The sequence below is a fragment of the Triturus cristatus genome, chromosome 2_2 (genome assembly GCF_964204655.1).
Source record: "Triturus cristatus chromosome 2_2, aTriCri1.1, whole genome shotgun sequence".
Taxonomy (NCBI): Eukaryota; Metazoa; Chordata; class Amphibia; order Caudata; family Salamandridae; genus Triturus; species Triturus cristatus.
Genome location: NC_140582.1, coordinates 461,638,026 through 461,665,277, shown reverse-complemented (window position 1 = coordinate 461,665,277; position 27,252 = coordinate 461,638,026). Strand labels below are relative to the sequence as shown.

At 49.1% G+C, this 27,252-nt stretch overlaps 1 protein-coding gene across 12 annotated transcripts in view; it reads left to right on the top strand.

Moving 5' to 3' along the window:
- BLTP1 (bridge-like lipid transfer protein family member 1) overlaps nucleotides 1–27,252 on the top strand; it is a 1,988,102-nt gene that overhangs the window by 1,806,762 nt on the left and 154,088 nt on the right. For all 12 annotated transcript variants that reach the window (XM_085641559.1, XM_085641555.1, XM_085641564.1 and 9 more), the window contains 3 exons: nucleotides 10,408–10,625; nucleotides 25,381–25,632; nucleotides 25,771–25,974. In XM_085641559.1, the coding sequence (XP_085497685.1) occupies nucleotides 10,408–10,625; nucleotides 25,381–25,632; nucleotides 25,771–25,974 (674 nt within the window). The remainder of the gene's footprint in view (nucleotides 1–10,407; nucleotides 10,626–25,380; nucleotides 25,633–25,770; nucleotides 25,975–27,252) is intronic.

Genomic DNA, 27,252 nt, shown 5'->3' with positions numbered 1-27,252 from the left:
ACCCATGCGGATGCCGCCATTCAGCGGCTCCTTGCGGGGCTCTGTCCTCCTCCCCCTCCGTAAACTTTTTTTTTTTTTTTTTTTTTTAAAGTTCCAAAACCTTTATTAGCATCTGACACAGTCATACATTATACACCTACAACCTCACGGGCCGGCTCCAGATAACATTTCCCACTGTATTTCAGCACCCTGTACACAGCCATGTGGCCGACAACCCGGAGGTCCGGCGGCAAATACCTTTTGTTCCAACATAACAGTAGTACTATACAATGTACCATGAACCCCGGGCAAGTGGCGGGGCACCACGTCCGTCAGGCGCAACCGCCATGTGCGCTACCTGTAATTTGGAAGTGCAAACGTCCAGGAGCATACCCCCCCACTGCCGTCCACCACCATCACACTCCTAAAGGGCAAACACTCAGATCCCACCTAGTTAACCTCAACAGCTCCTGAGTCAACCCTCAGCCTGCACCCGGTTCTCCCCCTCCACGGAGGCAGTATACGCCGCCACATACTCTTTAAACGGGTCCCAAATGTCCCTGGCTCTGCTAGTTAATGGTTGCGTCTCAGCGTAGATAGCACTCTGCTCCTGGCAGTACAAAAGATCCCCTATCCATTCCTTAAATTTCGGTGCCCGCCCTCTGCCCCATCGGCATGCAACTCTCCGCTTCGCCAATAATAGAGCAATGTTCCCCAATTTGCGCGTCAGCTTAGGTATTGATACCGTGTAGCCCAACAGCATCACAAGCGGATCTAGTTCCACCGTAGCCCCCAACATAGCCGTCAATGCCGAATGCACCTGCAGCCAGTAATCTGCCACTCTCGGACACAACCACGCCAAGTGCAGGAAATCTGCTCCTTCCGCCTGGCACCTCTCACATCTGTCGCTGTCCGATAGGCGAAATCTAAGCTTTTTAACTGGCGTGTAATACATTCGCTGTAAGAACTTGTAATGGATAATACGCAGTCGGCTACTGGAGGAGATCTGGGAGGTAAGCTCGCAACAATACGTCCATTGCTTCTCCGTTATATCTCTGCCGAGCTCGATTCTCCACTGCTGGAGTGCCCTACAGTCCAAACTCCCACTGTGCGCCCGAATACTACTGTATAACTGAGAGACTAAATGTCTACCATCCGTAGACGTAAGCAGGACCTGTAAAGGCCTCACTACGACGGGTTCCTCCGGGAAGCTTGGTAATATCTTCCGCAGCCCCCGCCGCAGCCGGATATAGTAAAATACATCCAGCGGAGTAGGCTGATATCCACCAAACAACTGCTCTTCCGTCTTGAACCGACCACTAGCGAAGAGGTCACCCCAGTGCCGTATTTTTATTCTAGCGCACATCCCCTGAAACCCTCCTTCCTGCAACAGTGACAAGTCCGGGTGATAAACCAGCGGCAGCGTCGGAGCATACATGAAGCTAAGCGCCAGTCGACGTAGTATACGCTGCCACGCATCTACCGTGCACGGCACCGTAGTAAATGGCGTATCAAAGGCACGGATTGAGCCCTGAAGAACACCCGTCAGTGGCAGAGGCCGGGATAGCCAGTCCTCCACCGCCAGCTGCGGCAGGAATGGCGTAGGTGCAAACCAATGGTATGCAAAGTGAGCCTGCGCACTCAGATAGTATTCCAGAAAATCGGGAACATCAAATCCACCAGATTCGTATGGCCTAGTGATAACCGACCATGCCAGTCGAGGCTGCTTACCAGCCCAGAACAGCCGCAATAATTCGGAACGCAACGTACGAAAGAAGTACGCCCCCGGGTAGTACGGGATGTTCTGGAAAAAATATAAAAAACGAGGTAATACCACCATCTTGATCAGCGAGGCCCTACCCGCCATGGTAAGCGGAAGAGACACCCAGCGAGTAACATCCTCTGTCAGCTTAGTTATGGCTGTACCGTAATTCAGCCGCAACGTCTCCTCTCGATCCTTTGAAATCTGGATCCCCAAATATCTGACATCCGACTCACACCATTCTAGCGGGTAGTCCAGAGGGAAGCGGCCCACCGCAGGCGTCAGGGGAAAAAATTGCGACTTCTTCCAGTTTATTTGAATGCCCGACAAACGCCCAAACACCAAAAATTCTCGGAGCAACGGATTAAGGTTAACCTGCGGATCCACCACGTACAACGTTAAGTCGTCCGCATAGAGAGATGCATCAATCTGCCGTTGGCAACATTTAAAAGCACTCTGTTTATGCAATTGTCTGATACGGCACGCCAGAGGTTCAATCGCGATAGCAAATAGCAATGGGGAGAGCGGGCACCCCTGCCTGGTACCCCTAGTCAGTAGAAACGAGTCGGACACCTCACCATTAATCAGCACTCTCGCTCTCGGGTCAGTATAGAGCAATTTGATCCATGCCACGAATATTTTGGGAAAGCCCATCCTGTACAAGATGGCAAACAGGTAGTTCCACTCAACCGAGTCAAATGCCTTGGTGGCATCAAGGAACACAGCCGCTACAGGCAGTTCCGGCGCTATCGTATTTATCAAGGAGAAAAGCGTACGCAAGTTGCTAGCAGTCGAGCGACCCGGGACAAACCCCGATTGATCTGGGAGAGCAATTTTTGTCATAAGCAGGGAGAGCCTAGTGGCCAGCACCTTCGCCAGAATCTTTGCATCACAATTAATCAGGGAGAGTGGTCTATATGAATCACACTCTGCTGGGTCTTTTCCTGGCTTCAACAGCGAGGTGATCAGTACCTCCCTCATTGTCCCCGGCAGCACTCCCACCTCCAGTGACTCCTCATACACCTCCCGGAGCACCGGTGCCATGACATCAATATAGCTTTTATAGAATTCCGCCGGTAGGCCATCAATCCCCGCCGCCTTACCATTACTCAGAGACATAATCGCTTCCCGTATTTCATCCAGTTCAAATGGAGCCCCGAGAAATTCCCTATGGTCATCGCTTAACCAACATAACGCCACATCATCCAGAAAGTCCCCAAACACCACCTCCCCACCACTGCGGGCTTCATATAACTCCTCATAATGCGCAGTAAATTGAGCTAATATTCCCTTCGTATCTTGCTGTAAGATCCCTCCCTGCCCCCTGATCTCTAGAACGTGTGTGGATCCCCGGGCATGCCGAGTAACCTCCGCTAAGGCGCGCCCTGGTCTCTCTCCTTCACAATATCGGCGGGCACGCCAATATCGGCCCCTGAATTTGGACTCCCGATCTGCTTCCCGCTCGTACTGCGTGAGCCGTTCTCGGAATTCCTTATGGACCGGACCCATTGGTTCCTGTGCCATCCTAGTTTCCAGCTCCGCCAGCTCAGCCTCTAATTTGGTGAGCGAGCCTCGTATTGTCTTTAGGACACCGAAGCTCTTAGATATATAGTACCCCCTGACCGTCACCTTAAACGACTCCCCGATGGTCTCAACACTATCCACTGACCCCTTGTTGCGGGGAAAAAACTCCGCTATCTCGTCCCCCAATTCCGCTTGAAACACCGGATCCAATAACGCCGTGGGCTGCATACGCCACCTAGGTGCTGCCCTACAGAATCCTGGGATCGCCACCTGCACCAGTACCGGACAGTGATCCGAATACGTCCGCGGTAAGTGAGCCACTCGACCTAGATCCAGCGCCAAGCCCGTAGACAGAAAACAGTAATCTAGCCTGGCCCAAGAATTGGCATATGTCGTGAAGTGCGTCCCCTCCCGGACCCCAGGATGCACAAACCTCCAGCTATCCACAAGTCCCCCTTCTGCCACTATACCTGCCATGACTTCCCTCGCTCCCTTATGGTATTGCGGGCTACCATCCGACCTATCAAGCCCTGGGGTCAGTGTGAGATTGAAATCCCCCCCCCATATGATATGCATGGATCCAGTGTTCAGTATTTTGCCCCATAGCATGGCAAAGAAGGCAGGCGAATCCACATTTGGCCCATAGCAGTTTACAATTGTGACCGTATCAGTACCAAGTCTGCCCCACAACAGGACAAATCTCCCTTCCTTATCCGTAAGGTCACCCAGCATCACAAACGGCACCGCCTTCTTGATCAGTATCGCCGTGCCCCTGGCATACCCTGAATACGAGGAGAAGCTCCGTACTGCCGCCTATTTGCTTGCAAAGGTGTAGGTGGCCCGAGGACTAAGATGCGTTTCCTGTAGCAATGCAATTTGCACCTTATGCTGTTCCAGATAAGCCACCACCCTCCTACATTTCCTGGCGTCATTTAACCCCCGGACATTCCAGGTGGCGACAGTGACATGTGACTTACTCGCCTTGTCTGCCATGCTTCGTTAACCGCCCAAGTACCAAAGCAGTCGGCCAGGTCTGCCTGCCAAGAACACCCCAGGTGCTTGCCGCCCAATAATAGCCCCCCTCCACCCCATCAGATCGAATATGCAGAAGCGGCCCTTTCCGTAGCGTATCGGATTCCAGCCCATGCCCTCCTCCATGTACTACAACCCCCCTCCCGGTACTACGCTCTCTCGCCCGTTTTGGAACTCCAATCATACAAACCAGAACAACATCCCGTGTACCCACCCCCCTCCCACTGAAGCAAACCCCAACCTGCCAGTCCTGTAACCCCCCCTCCCCGCCCACAATTGCCCCAAACAGCAAGGCAAGTACATTCCCCAAACCCCGAACATATACTAGGGTATTTCCCGTCAGGAAACGAATCTAGGTGGCACCACCAGTTCCCTCCCCAGCAACGCCAGCCCGGCCACACAACGTGCAGTCCAGCGCGGCGAAACGAGGAGGTGTCCGGCGCTAGTACTTGATCCACCCGGGTCCCATAACAAGCAAGTCTCTGCCTCCTTTAACAGCAGCCAACACTGTGCCCCACCTCGTGCAATCTTAAGAGGATTCTCCTGCGGTGTCAGCGCCCCACAACCCAACAACACCCCACCGTGCTCGCAGCCACAAGGCCCAACCATCCCCCAGCGCAATGTCTCACAGCCAGCTACCCCAGTTCCAATTCTCGGGGAACCCCCTCATCTGCACATGTAGTCCAATATGCCAGCTACAGTCACCCCACTCACGGTTCGCCGTCCACCAGCTCCTCACGCCCAGGGTCCTCGTCGTTCCCAGCTCCAGCCTCCGATCTGCGGGAACGCTTATACTGTTTGATGAAATCCTCCACCAGCTGAGGATTCGTGAAGAATTTCTGCCTCCCCTGATATGTGACCCGCAGGCGCGCCGGGTAAAGCAGTGCATAGTCCAATTGCAAGTCTCGTAGTTTCGCTTTGACTGCTACAAATTTTCGACGTTCCTCCTGCACCATCGGTGTGAAATCTGGATACAGCGTGAAGGAGTTGCCATCGTAGGATAACGTACGCGTACTCCGTGCAGCCCTCAAAGCGGCGTCACGGTCGCGATAATTGAGCATCCTGGCGATGATCGGCCTGGGCGCCGCTCCCGGCTTAGGTCTGGGGCCCAGGGCCCGATGCGCCCTTTCCACAATAAATTGGGGAGAAAAAACGTCCGTTCCAATGGCCGCCCCCAACATCTTCTCCACGTATTCCTCCATTTTGCCCACATTCGTCGACTCAGGAATACCTACTATGCGCAAGTTATTCCGCCTACTTCGCGCTTCCAAATCCTCATTCTTAGCAGCAATGAGGCGCAGCAGATTGTCCATTCTGGATAACTGTGAGGTGTGCCGTGTCACCGTATCTTCAGTGTCCGATATCCGCTGTTCCGCCCCCGTGATCCGTTCTTCTTGGGCGTCCAACTTCTGTACTACCGCATCCATTCGGGATGACATTCTATCCACTTTATCAGCGATCGTCGCAAACCCCTGGTGCATTTCTCGCAAGACATCTTGTAAATTGGGCGCCGCTTCCGCCGATCCTCCTGCCGCTACCGGTGGCTCCGCCGGCCCACGCGTCTCTTCCACAGCCTTGGGCGGCTTCTTACTGGCCTCAAACGTGAGTTTGGGCTGTTTCGCATCTGTCCTGCCCATGCTGGCCTCCGGTCAGTCCTCTCCGTCGGCAGCAGCAGTCGATCCCCTAGGGCCAAAAGCAGCGTCGACGCTCCCTCCGCACTTCCCAGGAGCTACTATCCTTTTGCACTCCGCAGGCCCAGGCCGTCAATATACTCGAGCGCCGTACAGCAGGCCAGCCGACACCAGCTGCACCCTCCTCGCACCTCCACCGGTCTCCACGGCCGGCCGGCGGCCACGTCAGCACACCAGAGAAGCTAACCACGTGCAATCCGTGCCACCGTCCAGTACAGCACCCCCGATCTCCTCTGCGGCCACCAGCAAGGCAATGCGCAACGTAGCCCTCCACAGCCCCTCCTAGGTTCGCAGCCGTATTCAGGGGCGTCCAGGTCTGCCTGTCCCAGTGTCGCAGCCCAGTGACTGCTCACTCCCTCAATCGCACTCCAGTCCGGCCATACGTGGTGCCCAGGGGGTGCCTCCGCTCCAAGTCGGCTGTTATTCCGGAGACAGGGGGGGCGGGAGGGGGGGGGCAGGGGGGGGTAACACCTCTCACCCCCACTTAGCCCCGATGTCCCTCGGCTCCCCCACAGCACCTCGCCACCAAGCACCTCCAGGAAACGACTAAATCAGCGTTCTTCCAGAAAACGGAGGGGGGGGGGGCGGGACTCCCCGCCAAGGAGCACCTTCACTACCGTCCGCAGCTTTCCAATCCGCCCCGCTCCGTAGCCATTGCCAAGGCGCTGTGTCTTTCAGGTGGATCGGTCCCGGCCCAGCGCCTACGGCCTGCAGCCGTTATCGCAGCCCCGGTCTCTCCTACCAGTGCGATCCGGCAGGGCAACCCAGCTCTTCTACGCCACTCGCGCTCCGCTGACAACGGCGCGTCGTTCTCAGGCACCGGCCGTCCGTTATCCTTCAGCCGCGGCCAGTACCCGCAGGACACCTCGCCACTGCTCCCCGCTCGGTTTCGGCCCCCGGGTGGCTCAATTAAGGATAAATGAGCGGATAATAATCGCCGGACAGCGGGAGCCCTACACGAAGGCCGCCATTCACTAGTGCGCCACCTAGCGCCCCCTCCCCCTCCGTAAACTTGGCTTGTCGGGCCTCTGCTACTTTAGGGGCGGCGTTATCCTACCCCTTTTTCGAGGGTCTAGTGGTTTGGTTGGACCGTCTGTGTATTCTGTGTGGGTTGGTGTCGGCGTCCTTAGGTTGACTCCTTTGTGCTGTTGGCTGCTGGTACAGCCCCTTTGACTTTTGTGGTTCTTGGGTTGTTGGTCTGTTGGTCCACCTGTATGTGTCCTCAGGTTGGGCCTTCTGTGTGTTTTTTGTTTGGCTGATTGGCAAGCCGTCTTCGGTTCTATCTGCAGGTCCTTTATGTTCTTGTCCTCTGCTGCGGGATTTTTCCCTACGAGATGTTCCCATGTTTTCTTAGGACGTATCATACCCTACCATTATGTTCTGGTCCTCTGCTGCGGGTTTTTCCCTCAGAGGTGTTCCCATGTTTTATTGGGACGTATCATACCCTATATGGGGTACTTGTAGGTATTGCATAGCTCTGTCCTGCGCTGGGAAGGTGTGGTCGCCCCTTTTTCGGGTTCCCTGCCTTTCCTGGCATCACTGTATACCGCTGGTGCAGTCTCTTGTATCTTGTCCGGGCGCTGCTTGCGCTGCTCCGGGTTCTGTCATTCTCTGTGTTCACTACATCGCTTGACCAGTTTGGCATGCTGTCTACGGTGTCGTGGCGTTTCAGCCTTCCTGTCCGGCGTTTCGGCCTGGTCCTCTGTCTGGTGTTCCAGGGGGGCTAGGTTTCTCCTAGCTTTCCTGTGTTCTGGTTGACGGCTTGGTCTGTCCTCCTTGTCTCTCCCTTTTTCTCTTATGGCTGGTCCCACTTCTCTTCGTGGGTCGGTGTGCGTCTATGGAACGATCCTCCTTTGGGGCTTTTCTGAATTTTCCTGGCCTCTGCCCTTTGCCTGCGCCTGGCTTGTTCTGGGTGCACTGCTCCATGGTGCTGTCCGCTGCCGGCTGTGCACGCCTGCTTGTTCTGGTCCACCGCCGTGGCCCTTGATGTGCTACCTTGTGCCCATGCCTCTTGTTCTGCTGGGTCTTTGCGCACCTGTGCTGTTCTTCTTATGCCTGCGTTCTTGGCTGTGGAGCTGTTCCTGCTTTGCTCTGTTGCTGTGTGTTTTCGTACGGCAGGCTCTGCCTCCGGTTCTACCTCTTCTCCCTGGAGTTGGGGTCGTTCTTTCCTCCTGGGTGCTCCTCTGCGGCTGTCTACGAGGGTTTGTGCCGTTGTTTCTTGAATGGGCTTGGGGTCTCCTTGTCTTCCCTTCGCCTTGTTCCTGCTTCGTGGGGGCTGGGCAGCCCTTCTTGTCCCCGTGGCATGTCCCCTACTGGGGCCCTGTGTTTCTTCCTACTGGAGAGGTTCGTGCACAGGCCCTCCTCCCCTTTGGGTATGGCTTGGGTATCTATTCTACGTTAAGGAATCTGCGGCTAGTAGTCTCTATCAGATGTACAAGTTACTTACCTTCGGTAACGATGTATCTGGTAGAAATGATTCTAGCCGCAGATTCCTTCACGGACAGCCCTTCCTCCCTGTTCTGCGAAGACCTTCAACTTGGTTTTCTGCACTTGCCTCCCTCTGGGTGGCTTGTCTTCTGTAGGTGTCCGCTTCGCTTCTGCCCGGACAGGATACTTCGTTCTGCTTGATTGTTCCACTCCTTCCCTTATGATACATGGTTGCTTGGTTCATGTGTGCTTCTGCATCCCTCCACCCTGCTTTTTTCTCCAGTGTAGGGGCCTGCTTTTACTCTTCTCTGTTTTACTTGCTTGGGGTTTCTGATTCCCCTGCAGACCTCTAAGTTTTTTTTTTTTTTTTTTTACCTGTACCACGGCCTATTCGCTCCTTTGAGGGGATACGGCCCTCCTTGATGGTGTCGTCTGGGGGTGAATTGCTGTTCCTCCTTTGTTCCGGGCTTGTTGCCCTTCCCTGTTGTGGATTGTGATTGCAGTCTCTCTCTATCTCTATCTCTATCTCTATCTCTATCTCTATCTCTCTATATCTATCTCTCTCTCTCTTCTGCTATGGCGTTTTTCACATGCTTTTGCCTCCATGGAGGATGTTGCCTTCGCTTGCAAAGTTGTTCCTCAGAGCGGTGATCTGTTCCTTCACTGCTGTGGATTTCACCGCTATGGCTTTTTGTACCTTCGTGCTTGGCACTTTTCCAACTGCTGCTGTTCCTCACCTTTCGTTTCTCTTTTCTGTTTCTCTGATTTTTCGCACACTGTTCCCGCACTCTCGACAGTTTTGTTTGTGATGGCTCCGCGTTGTGGCGCGGAAAAGTTCTCTGAAGAAAACTGATGTCAGTGCGCCAGGGTGGGTTTTATGTAACCTTGCTGACGTCACGCCCGCGGACGACGTCAGGGCGGAGTCGCGTTGTACCGCCCCCGGCGCGCAAAGATGATGGGGCAAAGAAAGTTTTCAGGGTCCAGTCTCACGCCTGGGGATAATTCTACGTTAAGGAATCTGCAGCTAGAATTGTCTATACCAGATACATTGTTACCGAAGGTAAGTAACTTGTACTATCATGTCATTCAGAGTGCATTTTGCATAATGTGTTCTTTTTTGTACACTGGCTTGTCTTACATTTAGAAGCCAGAAATGGAGACAGATTCAGTATTAATTCCAACACTTTTTGGCCCTTTTTTGAATATGTGAGTACCTTTGGTATTTGGGTCCATGCTCAGTTGACACCCAGGGAAACCTACACCCAGTAGAGACCAGGGATGTTGGTTGCATGGGTTCCCCAACATTGGAGAATGCCCTGCAAAGCTCAAATTTTAACTAAAATCATGCATTTTTCTCATATTTATATGAGGGAAATTTCCAAAAGTCTAATAGGGTCTACAAAGTGCCTACCAACCAGTGTTTCCACACTTGTCTCAATGAAAAACAGGGCACTAGTTGTGTGGCTGACTTCTCGCCTGCAATAGGAACAAATGAAAACTGTGACCATACGAAGGTCAAGGTGATTGGAAAAAAATTATGCTAAAACAGGAGAATAGCTCTTCCCAAATGTATTTTATTTTTTTAAAGAAAATCCTTTTGTTGCAAGCATGCAGCAAAGGGACTTTCTTAAACAATGCAGTGTACAAACCATTCACGCCCACAACGCTACAAGTTTAATGTGACGAACACAAACTATTCGTCCACTCCATGGAAGCAGTTAAAGCCACTTTAACACGATTTATTGCTATTTTGAAAGTACAAGCAATTCCCAGCCTGATTATGGGGAAGCATTCAAGCATGTCAATCTAAGTTATATGTAGGTTTCTCATTTCAAAAGGAGGCGAAGATGATGTAGTTATGAACCTAAATTCCAGTTTTATTATGTGAAATTTACTGTTTTTGCATATCTATGATTAATAGTATGGGAAGTTAAATCTTTAATTTTGTATTTCTCGAAAAATAAAAATACTTTTTCTCATTTGTTCTTACAGTGAGATTTTTGTGCACGGAGACCTGCAATGGGATATTTTCCAGGTTATGATATCACGATCAACTACCCCAGATCTGATCAAAATAGGAATGAAGCTACAAGAGTTCTTCACGCAACAGTTTGATACCAGCAAGCGGGCTTTGTCTACCTGGGGTCCTGGTCCATACCTCCCTCCTAAAACAATGGTGAATACCATTGAGAAGAACTCACGAGAACAGTGTAAGAATAAAAGAAAATATTGTGTTTCATTGTTTCTTAAAGTCAGACTAGAGATATATGAATTATAATTCGGAAATTATAAGTACAAGTGGTACAATGCTCACTTGAAATCGGAAAAAGTAGCAAGAGAGGACCTTTGTCTTCTGGGTAATGGTCTCAAGATAGAATCTTTATTCTCTGGATAATGAAGATCCTCAGTTTAGGAGGCTCCATATTATTTAAGTTTTCGGCTAATGTTCAGCCTGCCTCTTATCATTTCAGCAGTTTTAAGTGTCATAAAAAAAACTGAAAGCAGTGCTGTATGTAGTGAGATATAAAAGCGTTACGAACATGCCTGGTGTCTCCTGATCCAGGACTATGGCAAGCCATCAAATACATCAAATATGATCTAGTCAATAAATGTGCTTTTGTTGGTATATATCCTTTAGTCTCACCATGAGGACATTAGTTGGTGTTTATAGGACTGCATGGCATATACAACCACTGCCTCATTTTGCTATGATACTGGCTATATAGTACCTTTGTAATTAGTGACACCTAACACTTCAGTCTTCCTTTTCCTCTGTATATTAAGTTTCCAACCAGAATGGCAATTGTGATAATGCACCTTTGAAGCCAACAGGTTATATCTGACACCATTTGACCATTGCCGTTTATCATGTAAGAACTGCTGTGTTTTTAATTTATTGAGATTCTCACTGTGTCTAGGTAGACTATTTATGAAGTTGCTTCTTGGTGCTAGCATTAATAGGACCAAACTAACTAAAGGAGCTGAAAATATTTGAGTTTTTAGACTTTATTAATGAAAGACTAAGGAATTGTCAGTGCAGTGGAGGGTCAAAGTCTGGTTCTTCCTGAGTGCTGTTGCCAGAACTGAGAATGAGTTGCCTCTCTGGGTTGGGTAAAAATATTTAGCAAAAAGAGATTCAGGCTAAATCTGCCTCTATTTTGTAATCGTTGTATGACTGGTTTAGCTATATCTTGCTTTCATGCTGATGTCACTAGCCAGCTGATAGAGACTTCTAGCTGCAGATTCGTTACCGTTGAATTTCCCAGAGGTCAGGCTGGATCTGGAAACATTTGCTCGATCAAAACCTTTTGTGCGCACTGTCGGGTGGTCAGCATTGTTAGTGTCTGTTATGACATCGTGGTCACCTATATAGGCGCCACCCAGGCGCGGGGATGTCAGTTCTTATCTTTCCGTGCCAGATAAGCGCTGATCCTGAGAAGCGCTACCCCTCTGTCGCTTTTTGACAGGCCTTTTTCGACTTTTGTCGAAGTAGTCATTTTTTCTTTGTGTGAGAAAGGATGTCCTCGGGGAAGACAAGTTTTCAACTGTGCGGTGCCTGTCACTGCATGATGTTGGTAATCCAATCCCCATCTAGTCTGTCTTTGGTGTCTCGAGTGCGAACAAGAATCAAAGTTGTGCCTGGACTGTCGGGCTATGGCTCAGGTGGTCTTGCAGGAGTCTGCTATGAAGCTCCTTGCGGCCCGGCAGTCGACACCATCCAGCGAGACTCCGCGTAGGTCCCGGTTCCGATTGAAGAAGATGAGGTCGCAGGACTGCTCCCGGAGCCCATAGTCCTCTTCGTTCCACTCAAGGTCCTTGGGACACTCGGGGATGATGTTTTAGACACTGGAGAGGATTGGGTGCGGTCTATGGACCCTTTGGAACACCAGGATGTTTCTGCAGATCAGATGGACTGGTATAAGGAACTTGGGGAGGCCAGTGGACTGGACACTTCCCCAGATACTGGCATGCTCTCTCCACTCACTGTGACTACAGAGAGGGTGCATCTTATGCCATGGTGGTCAAAAGAGCAGCCGAGGTCCTCAGACTGGAGTTGCTCTCTTTGCAGGTCAAGACTAATCTCCTGAATGAATTGCTTCAGCCTGGGGCTTCCACCTCTGAACCCCTTTTGCCCTTTAATAAGGCACTTACTGATGTCCTTCTAGGCACATGATTCAAGTCTAGCACAGGGGATCCAGTGAATAGAACAATTGCACGTCGCCATTGCCTGGCTCCGGGTGGCCCAGAGTCCCTCAGCCAACACCCCACCCCTGAAAACTTGGTGGTGCAGGTTTCTACCTCCCAATGCACATTTCCTTCCGCCCCTCCGGATATGGAATCCAAGAGGCTGGAAACACTTGGGAAGATGTATTCTTTCTCCAGCCTGGCATCGCAGTGGGCCCGGAGGTGGCTGTCTTTGAACAACAAGTTCTCCGGGACATTGAGATCTTGGAACAATCACAAAATCATTCCCATCTCCACAATGAGACCAGGAAGACTGGATGGTAGCGTTGGACCTGCAGGATGCGTATTTTCACATCCCCTTCCTGACGGGCCACAGGCGTTACCTGCGGTTCAAGGTAGGCCACAAGCACTTTCAGTTCATTGTGCTACACTTTGGCCTTACCAATGCCCCTCGGATGTTCACCAAGGTGATGGCGGTGGTCGCTGCTCATATGTGCAGATTAGAGGTGTCAGTCTTACCCCTACCTCGACGACTGGCTGTTGAAGGAGTCTTCACCCCAGGCTGTCGTCTCCCCCCTTCAGACTTCGTCGAACCTCCTGCATTTGCTTGGGTTCTCTATAAACGGGCCGAAGTCACATCTGACTCCTTCTCAGATGCTCCCTTTCATCGGTGCTCTACTGGACACAGTGCAGTTTCAGACCCATCCTCCTGAGCAGCGAGTCCAGGATATTCAGGTTATGATTCCAATGTTTCAGCCTCAATCCTGGATTTCGGTGAGACTGACTCTGAGGCTGTTGGGCCTCATGCCCTGCTGCATCATGTTGGTAAAGCATGCCAGGTGGCGTATGCAGACTCTGCAGTGGGAACTGAATTTCCAGGGGGCGCAGCATCGGGGAAATCTTACCGACGTAGTCCAGATCTCGGAAAGAACTGCGATAGATCTGCAGTGGTGGTTGACGAGCCGCGATTGGGTCAACGGCAGTGTGAAGGAGCAACTCCTGGTACAACTACGCGCGGGGAGTTTGCGATACAGGGATTGACAAGCGGCTTGGGAAGAGCAACCCTTTGACTCTCGCAGCAAACACAGCTCAGCACTGGCGTAGAGCCGCGAGGCGAAGCTCCGGACAAAGGAAACAGCGGTTCCCCCAATGCTGAGCGGCAGTCGGGGGACATTCTGTGGAACTGGCCTTCCCCGTTAAACTTCGATAGTATATCAGCACGAAATCACGCCTTGGTGACTTTAACTGCCTTGTGAGGATCGTGCCACTGGATTGTTGCTGCTGCCCTCCTGCCCCATTTCTCACCCATTTCTCCCCATTTCTCACCCACAGCTCGCCGGACCCGCTACGCGGGTCCCGCAGCGCACCTACCATCAGCGGGAGCCGGAATACGGAGAGGGGCTGTGACCTGTAGGAGGACCTGGGGTGTGTCATGTGGAAGCTGGACTGCGAGCGTGGAAGCAGGGTCTCCATCTCCCAGGAGCCCCTGTGAGCCCAATCTGTTCCACCCGGGTCGCTCTCCCTGCTTGCTACGCCCACCCACCCATTTTCCTTCCTACTTTAACAAGCCCTTACTCCCGCGCGCGGGAGAAGTGCGAAGCCCGGGCCAAGGGCGGGCCCGTTTCTGACTGGTCAAGACCAGACCGGGCCATCCCTCTTTGCCTCTGGGCCCCAGGTCTCTCATCTCCATCTGAACTATGTCTGGCAGGGAACTTAGAAGTAAGTCCTCGATTGTTGGGGGTTCCATTGCGGGAGGCATGGAAAAGTTCCTAACTAGAGCAAATTCAATAGTGTCCAAAGAAATCTTAGTACTGGAAAAACGCATGTCGCAAGAACTTACTGCAACTAAAAGATCTTCACTGGGACCAATCGCTAATGCTATAACGCCGGATAGACACTTGCCTACGGCGGATAATGCACCCTGTATAACCGAGCAAGATAGCACCCCAGGAGGGGAGGAGAATAACTCTCAGGATCTGGACCTTTTGGTTAACGAAATAACAGAAATTGATTTAATCCTCGACAACGTTGTGAACTCACCCATCACTCCAGGGGCTGCCCCCAATAATATTATGCATCTAGGGCCTAGAGAAGGGACTATCCCAAAAAGGGAAAGAGTATATAACAAGAAAGAGGGAAGTCTAGCGAAGGTTGCCAGGCAAAATAGTAGTAATATCAGACCAGGAAGGCCTGCTGCAGGGCTACAAGATTTGGGCAGTGGATTGGTAGACTTGACTTTGCCCCCTCCCGTTACCCATATCCCAGGCCAGCATGGTACTGCACTCACCCTTGAAAATCTGGGAGCGCTATTTAAATCTATTTTATATCCCCTAGAGGCCAAATTGGAACAGATTGAAACTAGATTGCCTAACATTGAGAGAGTAACGCCCACTTTAGTAGCAAGACCTACTCATGCCAATATTTCCAGTACAATTATTCCTGAGGGTGCTCTCCCTTCCTCAGCTAGTAGTATGCCTATCCCCAGCTGCAGATTGTCTGGACCACTGGGCTCTAACCCTCTTCCCTTGGTACCTCCTAGGCAGTCGCCGGCCTGCTCCCTGGCAGGTGCCAGAGGCAATGACAACCCGGGGGTTACAGTTACAGACAGGGGTAATAGTGCACCTCCAACGTCAGTGAAAGATATCAGGGCTAGTAAACCCCGAACCCCGGACCTTCCCCCTGAAGCTAACCGCTTTATGGTGGTCTTGGCGGGTGACCCAGCCCTAGAAGAAGGGGAAGATGAATCATTTACCTCACTTAAAAGCAAGGTTGTCAAATGGCTTAATTGGAACAGACCCCTGCCAACCCAGCTGTCTAGTGAGATTGTAATGCTAAGAAGGGTACCTTGGGTGGGAAAGCTGGCAAAAACTATCAATGGGGACTGTATAACAATTAATTTTAGGGACCCCAGAACAGTCCACCATATTTGTGCCGGTTTTAATAGGTCTTTTGACTCCCCTATCCAGACCCTGCCGCTTTCTTTCTTTTACCCCCCATCCCCGACAACCCATGTGAGTGGCAGTAACGAGTGGACCAGGGTCAACTATAGGGGCAGAAATAGGAGATATCATGGCGTTCCAGGCCCTATGCCACCTGGAGCCATGTTTTGCGATTACAACCATTTTAGCTGCCTTGATGCAGTCGACTGACTACCCAAGGAAACACAGCCATCTCTTGGGGAGGGGAGCACACCCCTGAGTGTAGAAGCTTTAATAGGAAGTACCGATCAGTTAGAATTGGTCCGTGCGGAGTATCTGCCAACGGCTGGTGCTCGGCTAGGGCCAAACACCCAGTCCCAATTTCCCTCTGTGTGCCCCAGTCAACTTAGTAGCTTGGCGGCCACTAAGGATTTGACATCCCTCAGTAGTCCCGTGGGGGATATCCCTGGATCTGATGCTGTGGATTATGGTGCAGGGTTTAAAATCTTGAGTTGGAACATCGCAGGCTGGCGTAAAAAGGAGGAGGCCCTAGGGTGGAGGGAGACTGTTAACGGCCAGGACATACTCTGCCTCCAAGAGACCTGGTCCACAGAAGAGATTCTCTTTGATGGCTTTGTCTCTTTTAACTGCCCGGCGCAGGCATCAACCATGGGTAGGGCCAAAGGCGGTCTTGTGATTCTTTTGTCCGTAAGCTTCCCGGTGCAAGTTAAATCTCATACCATTGTAGGATCCCATTTACAGGTCCTCTGGCTGCAGCAAAGTGGGGGCCGTGATGTCCTGCTGATTAACCACTATAACAACATGTTTGATTCCTCGAGCTCATTTGTAGTCAATGAACTTGCAACTGTAATTGATAAACTATGTAGGGCTAACCCGGTTCCATTTGTTATTATCTGGGGGGGTGATTTTAATATTCCCACATGTACTTTCTCTTTTTCTAATGCCTGCGGATTTGATGGGGACCGAGGGGCCGACCGGGCTCATTTTGTACATACACCTTACGGAGAGTCATTAAATGCCTTATTGTTAAAATTGGATCTACTTGTTCATGTGCCGGCTAATGATAGGGAGGGCAACCCGGTCCCAACTTTCGTAGGGAGGAACTCAGCCTCTGTTATTGACCACCTGTTGGTTTCGGAGAACATCAGCTCTCTCTGGTCTGTCCCGCAAATTGTAGACCTGTCCCTTAGTGATCATAACGGAATTACTTTTACCACCTTGATTTGGGGGAGGAAGGTCCAAGTTGCCCGTAGGACAGTTGCTGAATTAATCCCTCATAGGCCTAATGGATGTAGAATAAAATGGTGCAGTGACAATTCTGAGAAGCTGATGTCAAAAATTGTGTCTGTAAGTCTCCCTGAGCTGCAGCGCTGTTTAGATGATAATACAAGTGCGGCAAGCATTATCGTTGACTTCGAGGAAATTAATGCCATAACTAAAAAAATACTTACTGCCCCCAACAGGCCCAGGGCTACCGTGGGCTGGTTTGATAGGGCTTGTACGAAATCCTTGCAGGAACTAAAGAAAGCCCTATGCAATCACCCCAGGGACAAGTGTGTTGTTAAATCCCTCAGAGCAAACTTTAAGGACCAGTTGTCCCGTAGGAAGCATGAATTACGGGAGGAAGCCTGGGATAATTTCTCCAAAGCAGCCGAATTGCGGGACAGCAAACTCTTCTGGAGTACTGTGAATAGTCCTTTTCTGCATCAGAAGGAGGCTTACCCAGTATTGTCAGCCCAGGTTAGTGAAGAAAACTGGGTTGTGTTTTATAATAGCATTTTTAATCCAGGGGAGGAAATTAGTACGTGCCCTAGAGCAGCAGCCCTTGGTCCAAACCTTCCCCTAAATATTACAACTGACGAGGTAGTTACTGCCATCCAAAACAGCAAGGGAGGAAAGGCCCCAGGGCCTGATGGTTTGCCGATAGACCTTTACAAAGCTGACACTCTTTTGTGGGGCCCCCTTCTGACCAAAGTCTTCAACGCGGCAGTTATGGTAAGCACCCCTCTTACATGGGGTGAATCAATTATTATACCAATCTACAAGAAGGGCGATAGGAGCGAGGCAAAGAACTACCGCCCTATCTCCCTTCTGGACTCCTCCCTAAAAATTATGAGTAGGGTGCTCCTACAGCGTCTTGAGGGATGGGCAGAGGTCAATGGTATCTTGGCTGACTCCCAATTTGGGTTTCGTAGGGGCCTTGGTACCGTTGAGCAGTGTGTTAATTTAGATCTTATCATAGGTAAATACACCCAAGCCAAACAGGGCTCCTTATTCCTCTGCTTTGCTGATTTGTCCAGCGCTTTCGATTTGGTGAACCATGCCCTTCTGTGGACCACGTTATTAAATATGGGCGCCCCACCCGCAATTATTTATTTTCTAGCCAGACTATACAGTAAACTATCGGCCAGGATTCGTTATGGCCAAGCGGGTGAATGCACTGATGATATTGAGGTCAAATCAGGTATTAGACAAGGCTGCGTCCTTGCCCCACTGCTCTTCTCTCTTTTTATTAATGACATGGACTCTGAATTGAGATTGGTCTCCGCTGATGCACCACAAGCCGAGGGCCAAGCCATTCCTGTACTGCTCTACGCAGACGATACTGTTTTATTGTCTAGAACTCCAGTGGGTCTGCAGAGATTAATGGATAGTTTTTTTTGTTTTATCCAGGGGAGGAAATTAAAAATTAATAACTCCAAGACGTTTATTATGGCTTGTGGCAAGAAAATAAAAAACCTGAGATCTTTCCAGTTTGTGAACCAAAAGATACAAGTGGTGGATACATTTTGCTATTTAGGCATCACTCTCAGCAGTAATGGCATGTGGGCACAGGAGATTTGTAACGTTAAGGCCAAGATGGGCAAAGCCATTTCTGGTGTTTTTAAATTCGCCTCAAAATTAGGAAGCCGGCGTCTTTGTGATATGTTGCACATTTACCGCCTTAGATGTGTTTCTGTGGCCCTCTATGGATCAGGGGTTTGGGGTCATTGTCGCCATGGAGACCTCCAGGTGGAGGAAAATAACTTTTTAAAGAGGCTTCTTTGTCTTCCAACTTCAGCCTCCACTGGACTGTCCCACCTTGAGGTTGGGCTGGAATACCTGACTGACCTTACGGGGCTAGGCCCACTAATGACCTGGAGATCGATTTGGGCAAAGGAGGAAACTGGCTTCACTAGGAAAATTATCCAAGACTGCCTCCGTTTGGATAAACATAACCAGATCCCATGGCTTAATTACGTGATCTTATCCTATAGAGAGATATTCGATATGAATGTTTTGGTGGACCCTGTCAGGGCTGTAGATTCCTCAAAAAAGGAGCTAAAACTTATTTACTTGGGGATTAAATCCAAAGTGCGTAGAGACATAACCCGCCCGATGGCTACTCACCAATTTCACTACTCCCTTAGCCAGGCAAGTTTAGGTTTCGCCAAGTACCTAAAAGTGGTCACCAAACAATCTCATCACTTTGTCCTCACCAGACTACGTCTAGGTATTGCCCACATTTTAGTGGCCTTTCCGTTGATTAATAATTACACGGCAATGCCCTATCCCTGTGATGGGACTTCGAAGCAGTGTACCGAGCACTTTTTGATTCTTTGCTCTCTGTATTTATATCTCTGAATTGCCTACCTCAAACCACTTTTTAAAAAATATTCAGTGTCTAATGTCAGATCTGCGATGAGCCTTCTTTTTGCACTTGACGAACCGGATGTATGCTTTTTTACAGCGACTTTTATTTTGCAATCTGTGTCCGTCAGGAAAAGTATGATCTACTGAAATTACATGTGAAATGATACTTGTAGATGTTGTCCATCTGGCTTACCCCCCCTTCCTGCCTCATTTTTTTTATCGTTAACCGAATGTATTGTTATTTTATCATTTCATGTATTGTATTGTATTACTGATGCCATGTGCTTTTATGACTGTTTTTAAACAATCGAATAAAGTTTTGAAATGAATGGGTCAACGGCAGACCCGTCTCCCTTACCCAACCAGATTTCACAGCCGTAACAAATGTGTATTTTCTGGGATGGGGTGGCCATCTGGGAGAGGTGGAGATCAGGGGACACTGGTCTCCGGTGGATTCGGAGCGCCACCTCAATTTGTTGGCTCTTCGAGCGTTTCGGCTAGCACTGAATGCATTTCTTCCCTCTGTCAAAGGAAAGTTAGTGCAGGTGTTCACTGACAACACCACCATGTGATACTGAAACAAGCAGGGTGGGGTGGGGTCATGGACCCTTTGTAGAGAGGCCCTGCATCACTGGACATGACTGGAACAGCAGGGCATAACTGTGGTGGTTCAACACATGGCAGGTTCTCTGAACGCCAGGGCGGACTAACGCAGCTGTCGTTGCCTAGCGGATCACGAATGGCATCTCCTGTTGGAGGTGGCGCAAGGTCTCTTTCAGCACTGGGGAGATCCTTGGTTAGATCTGTTTGCCTCCGAAGAGAACGTGCAGTGTCAGCAACACTGCGCTCTGGAGTTTCTAAGGCAGCTATCGCTCTGCGACGCCTTTCATCACACGTGGATCTCAGGCCAGGAAGAAGATCAGGAATGACCTGGCCTAAGTCATTCTTGTGGCTCTGAACTGGGCGAGGAGAGTCTGGTATTCAGAGCTTCTGAAAATTAGCAACGATCCTCCGATTAGGCTGCTCCTTCGGGAGGATCTTCTGTCGCAGAAGCCTCCATACGTGGAGATTGAGCGGCAGTAGTTGATGACTTTTGACCTTCCTCCCGAAGTATGCAATGTTATTTTAGTGGCCAGGCGGCTCTCTACTAAGACGGTATACGCCTGCCGTTGGTCAGAAGTTTGTATTATGCTGTACAGAAAGGTCTATTGCCCCTCTTTCTGCTTCTCTTTCCACTGTTCTTCTATTCATTCTAACCCTTGCCCAGTACTCTTTCTGCTCTGTCCAATTTTTTTGCGGCTGTCAGACCAACCCTCTTTAGGTCTCCGATGGTAAATAGGTTTTTGAAGGGGCTGGTTCACTTGTTTCCACCCACGCCTTTTGTTATGCCTCAGTGGGACCTAAATTTGATCCTCACTTTTCCTATGTGTGCTCCCTTCAAGTCTTTACAAAACAGTCCCCTCCGGCTGCTTACCATCAAGACAGCCTTTCTAGTGGCGATTACATTTGCCCGGAGGGTGAGTGATTTGCAGGCGCTATCGTGTACGCCTCCCTATATGATGTCTTTTCCGGATAAAGTGGTGCTTCGCACCCATGCTTCATTCTTGCCGATGGTGGTGACCCCATTCAATCTGGGTCAGTTTGTCATGCTGCCCACCTTCTTTGCTCCCCTGCATCCCTCTAAGGAAGAGGAGCGTCTCCACCATCTGGACCCAGAAAAAGCGTTGTTGGTCTACCTCGACCGCTCAAAAGAGTTCTGGGTGAACGATCAATGCTTTGTGGGGTACATGGGAGCTAAGAAGGGTCGAGCTCTGCACAAAAGGACCATCTCTCACTGGGTTGTTCTCTGCATTAAGATCTGCTATGCCCTGGCTAGGAAGCAGCCCCCTGAGGGATTAAGGGCCCATTCCACCAGGGGAAAGTCTGCGACTACTGCCTTGGCTCGGGGTGTCCCAGTCCTGGACATCTGTCAGGCTGCAACGTAAGCATCATTGCACACATTTGCCAGCCACTACTGCCTGGACAGTCGGGTCCACAGGGACGGGCATTTTGCCTGGTCGGTCCTGCAGGACTTCCTAGTGTGAGGAATTGGTCCGCAACCCATGGCCGGGAGAGTATGGCTTGGGTATCTAATTCAAAGGTAAGGACTCTGCAGTTAGAAGTCTCTATCAGATGAACAAGTTACTTACCTTCGGTAACGCATTATTTGGAAGAGTCTCTATCTAGCTACAGATTCCTTAGAGGCCCACCCATGCCTTCCCACTTTGCGGACTGATTTTGGTAGGGCTAGGGTTACTCCCTCTTTCAGGGACCTAGTTTGCACACGATTATGTCAGTTAATTTGTGGCTCAGCGCTTCTGGTGTGGAAAAAATGAAAAGTACTGATGTCCGCGCACCTGGGTGGCGCCTATATAGGTGACCGCGATGTCATATCGGATGCCAACGACATCACATGGAGCCGAATGGAGCCACCCAACGGCACGCGCGAGGGGTATTGCTCCAGCAAAAGTTTCTGGATCCAGCCTGATGCCGAAGAAATGTAAACCTTTCTTTTCCCCAAATAGTTCCTCCTCCCCTCCCCTGAGTATTACTAGCTCTTCAGCGCGGGGATGCCTCCGGGTCACCAGGCGCTATTCAAATCGCTAATAATAATAATAAAGGTAAGGAATCTGCAGCAAGATAGAGTCTCTACCTGATAATGTGTTACTGAAGGTAAGTAACTTGTTCATCCGTATAACGCACAGGCATATCCAAAATGGTTAGAAGTTTATACACCGTGCTGTTGTATGTACATTATTGATTTGTCCTGACATAAAGTTGTGCATGTAATCCAAGATGCATGGATTTATGGCGTCCCTACATGGCACAATTTGTGTATTACACGCTCTCAAATCAATGCTAGCCAGATGCGTTGTTCTTAAACAGCTTGTTTCATTTTGATAGAGATTAAAAAGTTGGATAAACACACAAATCCACTTCCCAGATGAACTACAAAACAAAATCAGATTTTGTATCTGGCCACATCAAAATACCTGTTTTTGGTCTACCCGCACTTCTCCTGGCTCCAAACAGTTGTCTAGAAAGGTGTGAGGGGCCCACAGGCTTTCTATTCGGTTGCCAGCAGCCACTTTGAATGCTCCTAAAGCAGCAACCCTTTCAGTGAAAAATAATCGCTTGAGCTGGTTATTTTGCAGTTGCCCATGCACTGCAGAAAAAAATACTTCCCACTCCAGGTTGTCTTTATTAGCATTTTATGTATAGATGCTGATCACACAAAAATGCTGGATCACATCTGCATACTCCTAGATAAAGAAAATTGTTACAGGAGATTCCATCAGAGCAATATTATCATAAGGCACTTGCTGGCAAATATTAAGATTAAGACCTTTAAAAAAAGAAACTATATCATCAGAGATTTGGTGGACTATGCAGAGTATCTTAAATTTGATTCTGCTGTTCATGGACGACAATGCAGAGATTGTAGCAGAGACAACATTGAGTCGGACTGTATTAAGGACACATGTTGACGTATATTTGAAATTACCTGAAGCTGACTATGAAAGCACAGATAGAGGGCATCCTAATACTTGGACAGAGCACTACAGCTACATCTGTCCAAACAGATTTTCAGTGTGACCGCTTACATTTTGAAAGTGCTTCCTTGGACTATTGAAATCAGCTGCATTGTCAGACTACTGGCAGTTTATGAGCTATTCAAGTACTGATTGTAATGGCAATACACCTTCTTCTATTGATCAAAGGCAAGCAAGTTTAGGTCCTGACAAACAACAAAACTGCTATGTGGTACTGCAACAAGCAGCTATTGGATCACAGGCCCTGTGCCATATGTCAGGAGGTTCTGCAGCTCTGGAGGAGGTTGGGTATCCAGAGAATCCCTTCAACGGCCAACCATTTGGTGGCTTCCCTGAATGACAGGGCATATGAGCTCTGCAGATGCCTTCTGGCAGATCATGAATGACGTCTTTGCCTGTAGGTAGTTCAAGGGGTCTTCACCATGGGAGTTCCATGATAGATATTTTTGGTACTGCTTAGAATACTGTGTGTTGTGGTTTCCACCAAGAGGCTCCCTAAGAGATGTATTCTGTCAGTAGTGGGACTCTGGCCTCCTGAATGCCTTCCTGGCCTTAGTTTTGAAGAAGGTTAAAGTAGATGGTCCCAGATCATTGTGATAGCCCCAGATTAGGCCAGAAGAGTGTGATATTCCGATCGCTCGAGTAGGAAAATCTAACCCCAGAGCATCTTGCCTCTTCGGGTGGACCTCCTGTCTCAGCAACAGGACAGGATTTTCCACCCAAATCCCACAACCTTCACTTCCATGCATAAGGATTTGGCAACACCAACTTAGAGGGTTTGATATGTCTGCAATTGTAGTGGATATTACTTTCACAGCTGGATGCTAACCTACCCAGTTAGTTTATTTTAGTTGTTGAGTGAAGTTTGTGGATTGATGCGAAGGCCGTCAATTTGATAATTTTCGTTCACATTTTCCAATGTTTAGATGTTTGTTTTACCTCTGGCCAAGCAAAGATTTCTTTGGGCACTGTGAAAGGTTATTAGGTGGCCCTTTCAGACTTTTTTGCGTTTTCTGGACCAACTCTCCTTATTTATGTGTTTCTTAAAGTGGCGTGTACATATATCCCCCACCCCCTAGCCCTTTTATAATGCCGGAATGGGACCTTAATTTAGTGCTCAATTTTTTTGACATGCACATCCTTCCAGCCTATGCACAGTATTTCACTGAAATTGCTGGCCATTAAGACAGTATTGTTTTTATGCAATTACTTCTGTGTTCCGTGTTAGTAAGCTGCAGGTGCTGTTAGTGCTTCCGTATGCCACTTTCTTCCCAGACAAATTGATGCTGCAAACTTGCGCCTCCTTTCTGATGAAGGTGGTATTGCCCTGCCACAGTGTGCAGTTCATCACTCTACCTATATTTTTGCTCCTCCTCACTCTGCTCAGGAGGAAGGAGTAAAGGCTTCAATAGTTTAACCCATAGAGAGCTCTTAGTATTTAGTTGGAGTTCACAAAGGAGCAACAAGTGGATGATCAACTTTTTATCGGCTTTGCCAGTGCTAAGATGGGAAAGGAGGTCCAGAAAGGAACCTTTCCAGGGGGATTTTTCTGTGCTTAAAGACTTGTTCTGCCTTGGCCAAAGAGGAACCTCCAGAGGGACCTTTCAACACACTCCAGAGGGACCTTTCAACACATTCCACCAGAGCCAAGCCTGCCATGGCAGTGTTGTCAAGGGGTGCTTTGCTGACAGGCTGCTCCTTAGTCATCCATACACACCTTCACCAGGCACTACTCTCTCGATAATCATGTCCGCATGGAGGACCGTATTCGTCGGCTTGGACCTGCAGGACTACCGGTGTAGGTCCACTTCTCAGACCCTTCTCCTTTTGAGAGGTAATGATTTAGTATTGATTCAAACGGTAAGGATTCTGCGTCTAGAAGTATCCATCAGAGGATCAATTTACTTTGGGTTACACTCTTTCATGTGGATATTTTCTCTAACCACACACTACTCACTGCCCTCTTTCCTCCTTGATCTGTGGAGTTGACTTTTGAGATTCTAAAAAGATCCCAGTTTAGATTTGACACTGTCACAATTGTTGTCTGTCACAGCTGATTGGCGTCTGAGGGTGTGGAAGAGTTTGCAGAAAGCTGATTTCAGCGTGCAGGTGTAATGTCTATTTGCAGCTCTTTGCCATCAATTCTGGAAGTGGCGAGGACTAATTGTGCCACCTTTCAGTGCATTGGAGCAATTGCTATCCAACATTCCAGGTCCTGTATTGCACCTGAGGGAATTCAAAAGATGAGGACTCTCTGGTTTGAGCATCCATCAGTTAACGCTTTACCTGTGACTACAGATTCATGTAGTACAACTTTGGATCCCCAGGTTGTCTGCTGCTGTTTTCATACTGATTATCTTCTTCCATCTGATACATGCAGTTTTATGTTGATTTTATGACCGTTTTCACGCGGCCAAAACATACATGGCTTAGCATTTCTCAAATTTCATACATGAATTAGGTTGGACATTGTAATACTTAATAAATGTAGTTTATGTTGCCGTTTAGTAATTATCTACTGAGGATTTCAATCTTCAAGTTAGTAATGATTTCAGTATAATCACACTTTGTGGGCCAGACATCTACATGACAGTTCTTCTTGTTCTTCCATCTAGTGTTAGATGCAGCTCACCACCGACATTGGCCAGGAGTATTGAAGGTTATATCGGGCTGTCACATATCCCTGTTTCAGGATCCATTGCCTGAGGATACTGTGCAGTTGGGGGGATCAATGAGCCTGCATGGAAATCACATGACGTTGGCTTGCTTTCATGGTCCAAATTTCCGTTCAAAATCATGGGCGCTGTTTCACCTGGAAGAACCAAATATTGCATTTTGGACAGAGGCACAGAAGATCTGGGAAGAAGGTAACACAACTTTTCATTTTGCTTTGTTTGATTATAGAATAAATGTAAATTATGCCACTGACTTGTTTTTAAATAATATTTTAGTAGATCATGATAAATCATCTTCTGCTTTATTGATCATTCTTTGTTTAACCACAGGTACTGCTGAGCATTCCACATACATTGTACAAACTCTTGATTTCCATTTGGGCCACAATACAATGGTCACTAAACCTTGTGGAGCCCTGGAAAGTCCAATGGCAACGATCACCAAGATTACACGGCGGCGCCATGAAAACCCACCCCATGGAGTTGCAAGTGTAAAAGAATGGTTCAATTATGTTACTGCCATGAGGAATGAAGGTGATTGACGTCTTCTCATATGCATCTTCATTATATTTTGCATGACATTGATATTTTTATTTGGACCAAGAACTCCGGACCTAGTTGTAAGATCTGCTCTGTAACAAGTGGTTAACAGTCTTTGAACTCTTTCAAAGGGTGAAACTTTAAACATAAATACAGTTCATGTACTTCATTTACATGGGAAACATTTATTTCTATAGAATTCTAGATAAAACCTTGTACGTGATTGATATTATATGGAACAATTGTTGATAGCACAATTCTGGTTGGCTAATAATGTATTTGTAATTATTGGTAATTCTAGGATAAATAACAAAATCCCAAACATTTATATATTTGGTAAAAAATAAAAGGAGAGTAACAACATAGCAGAGTATGCAAGACATATCATAGACTTCCCCTTCTCTCCACTGGTTCTCCATGTGGGCTTAGTTAATACATTTTCTATGTGGCTTGGAGTAGTGCCATTGAAACAAAGGGTAGTATATTTAATTTAGTTGATTGAGTGGCTAAGGTTGTAACCTTATTCTTATAACTAATGTGGACTTGAGTGTGAGATACCAAGAGTCAAACTGCTGTAAAGAGAAACGGTCAAATCAAACAAGTGTTCTTTTGGTACATTAGTTCACAGTGTTACTGGCTATTATAAAGGACTGTTCTGATGGATACTTCTAGCCATGGTTTGCTCACCTTTTCACCTGGATCTGAAAGCTTTTCCACCCATTTCTCCCCTGATCCAACAGGAAGAGCCTTTGGACCTCGCCCCTCCTCTAGATGCGACAACACGGAACTGTATATAAGTACCACTCCTGAGCAGGGGCGTGGCCAAGCCAGCCACGATGGCGGTCATGCAGTGCTGAGGCTCCGTGACCGCGCGCCAATTCATAGCGTCTCGGAGCGTTGCAACGGATGCCTGACGACCCACGGACCACCGAAAGGCACCTACAGGGCAGAACAGTTCCGATGGGCGCCCGAACACGCCAGGAACAGTAGTGCCGAGGCTTCTCCCGGACAGAGCCGCTGGCGCCGCAGCCCGCGATCCAAGATGGCGCCGGGGCTTCCCGGATAGAGAAAGACGACGGAACGGGGCAGGACACTGCGGACGGCGGCGCACAGCGCTCTCCTCATGCGGAGGTCCGACCGAGAGCAGCCTACGGTAACCCTGCGGATGTCGGAGCGGAGCGCTCTGGGGTAGCAGATCATCGCCGCCACACAGATCCGCCATCTTGGCTGCCGGGAGTCCGCAGTGAGTCGGGATTGGACGTTGGCGATACC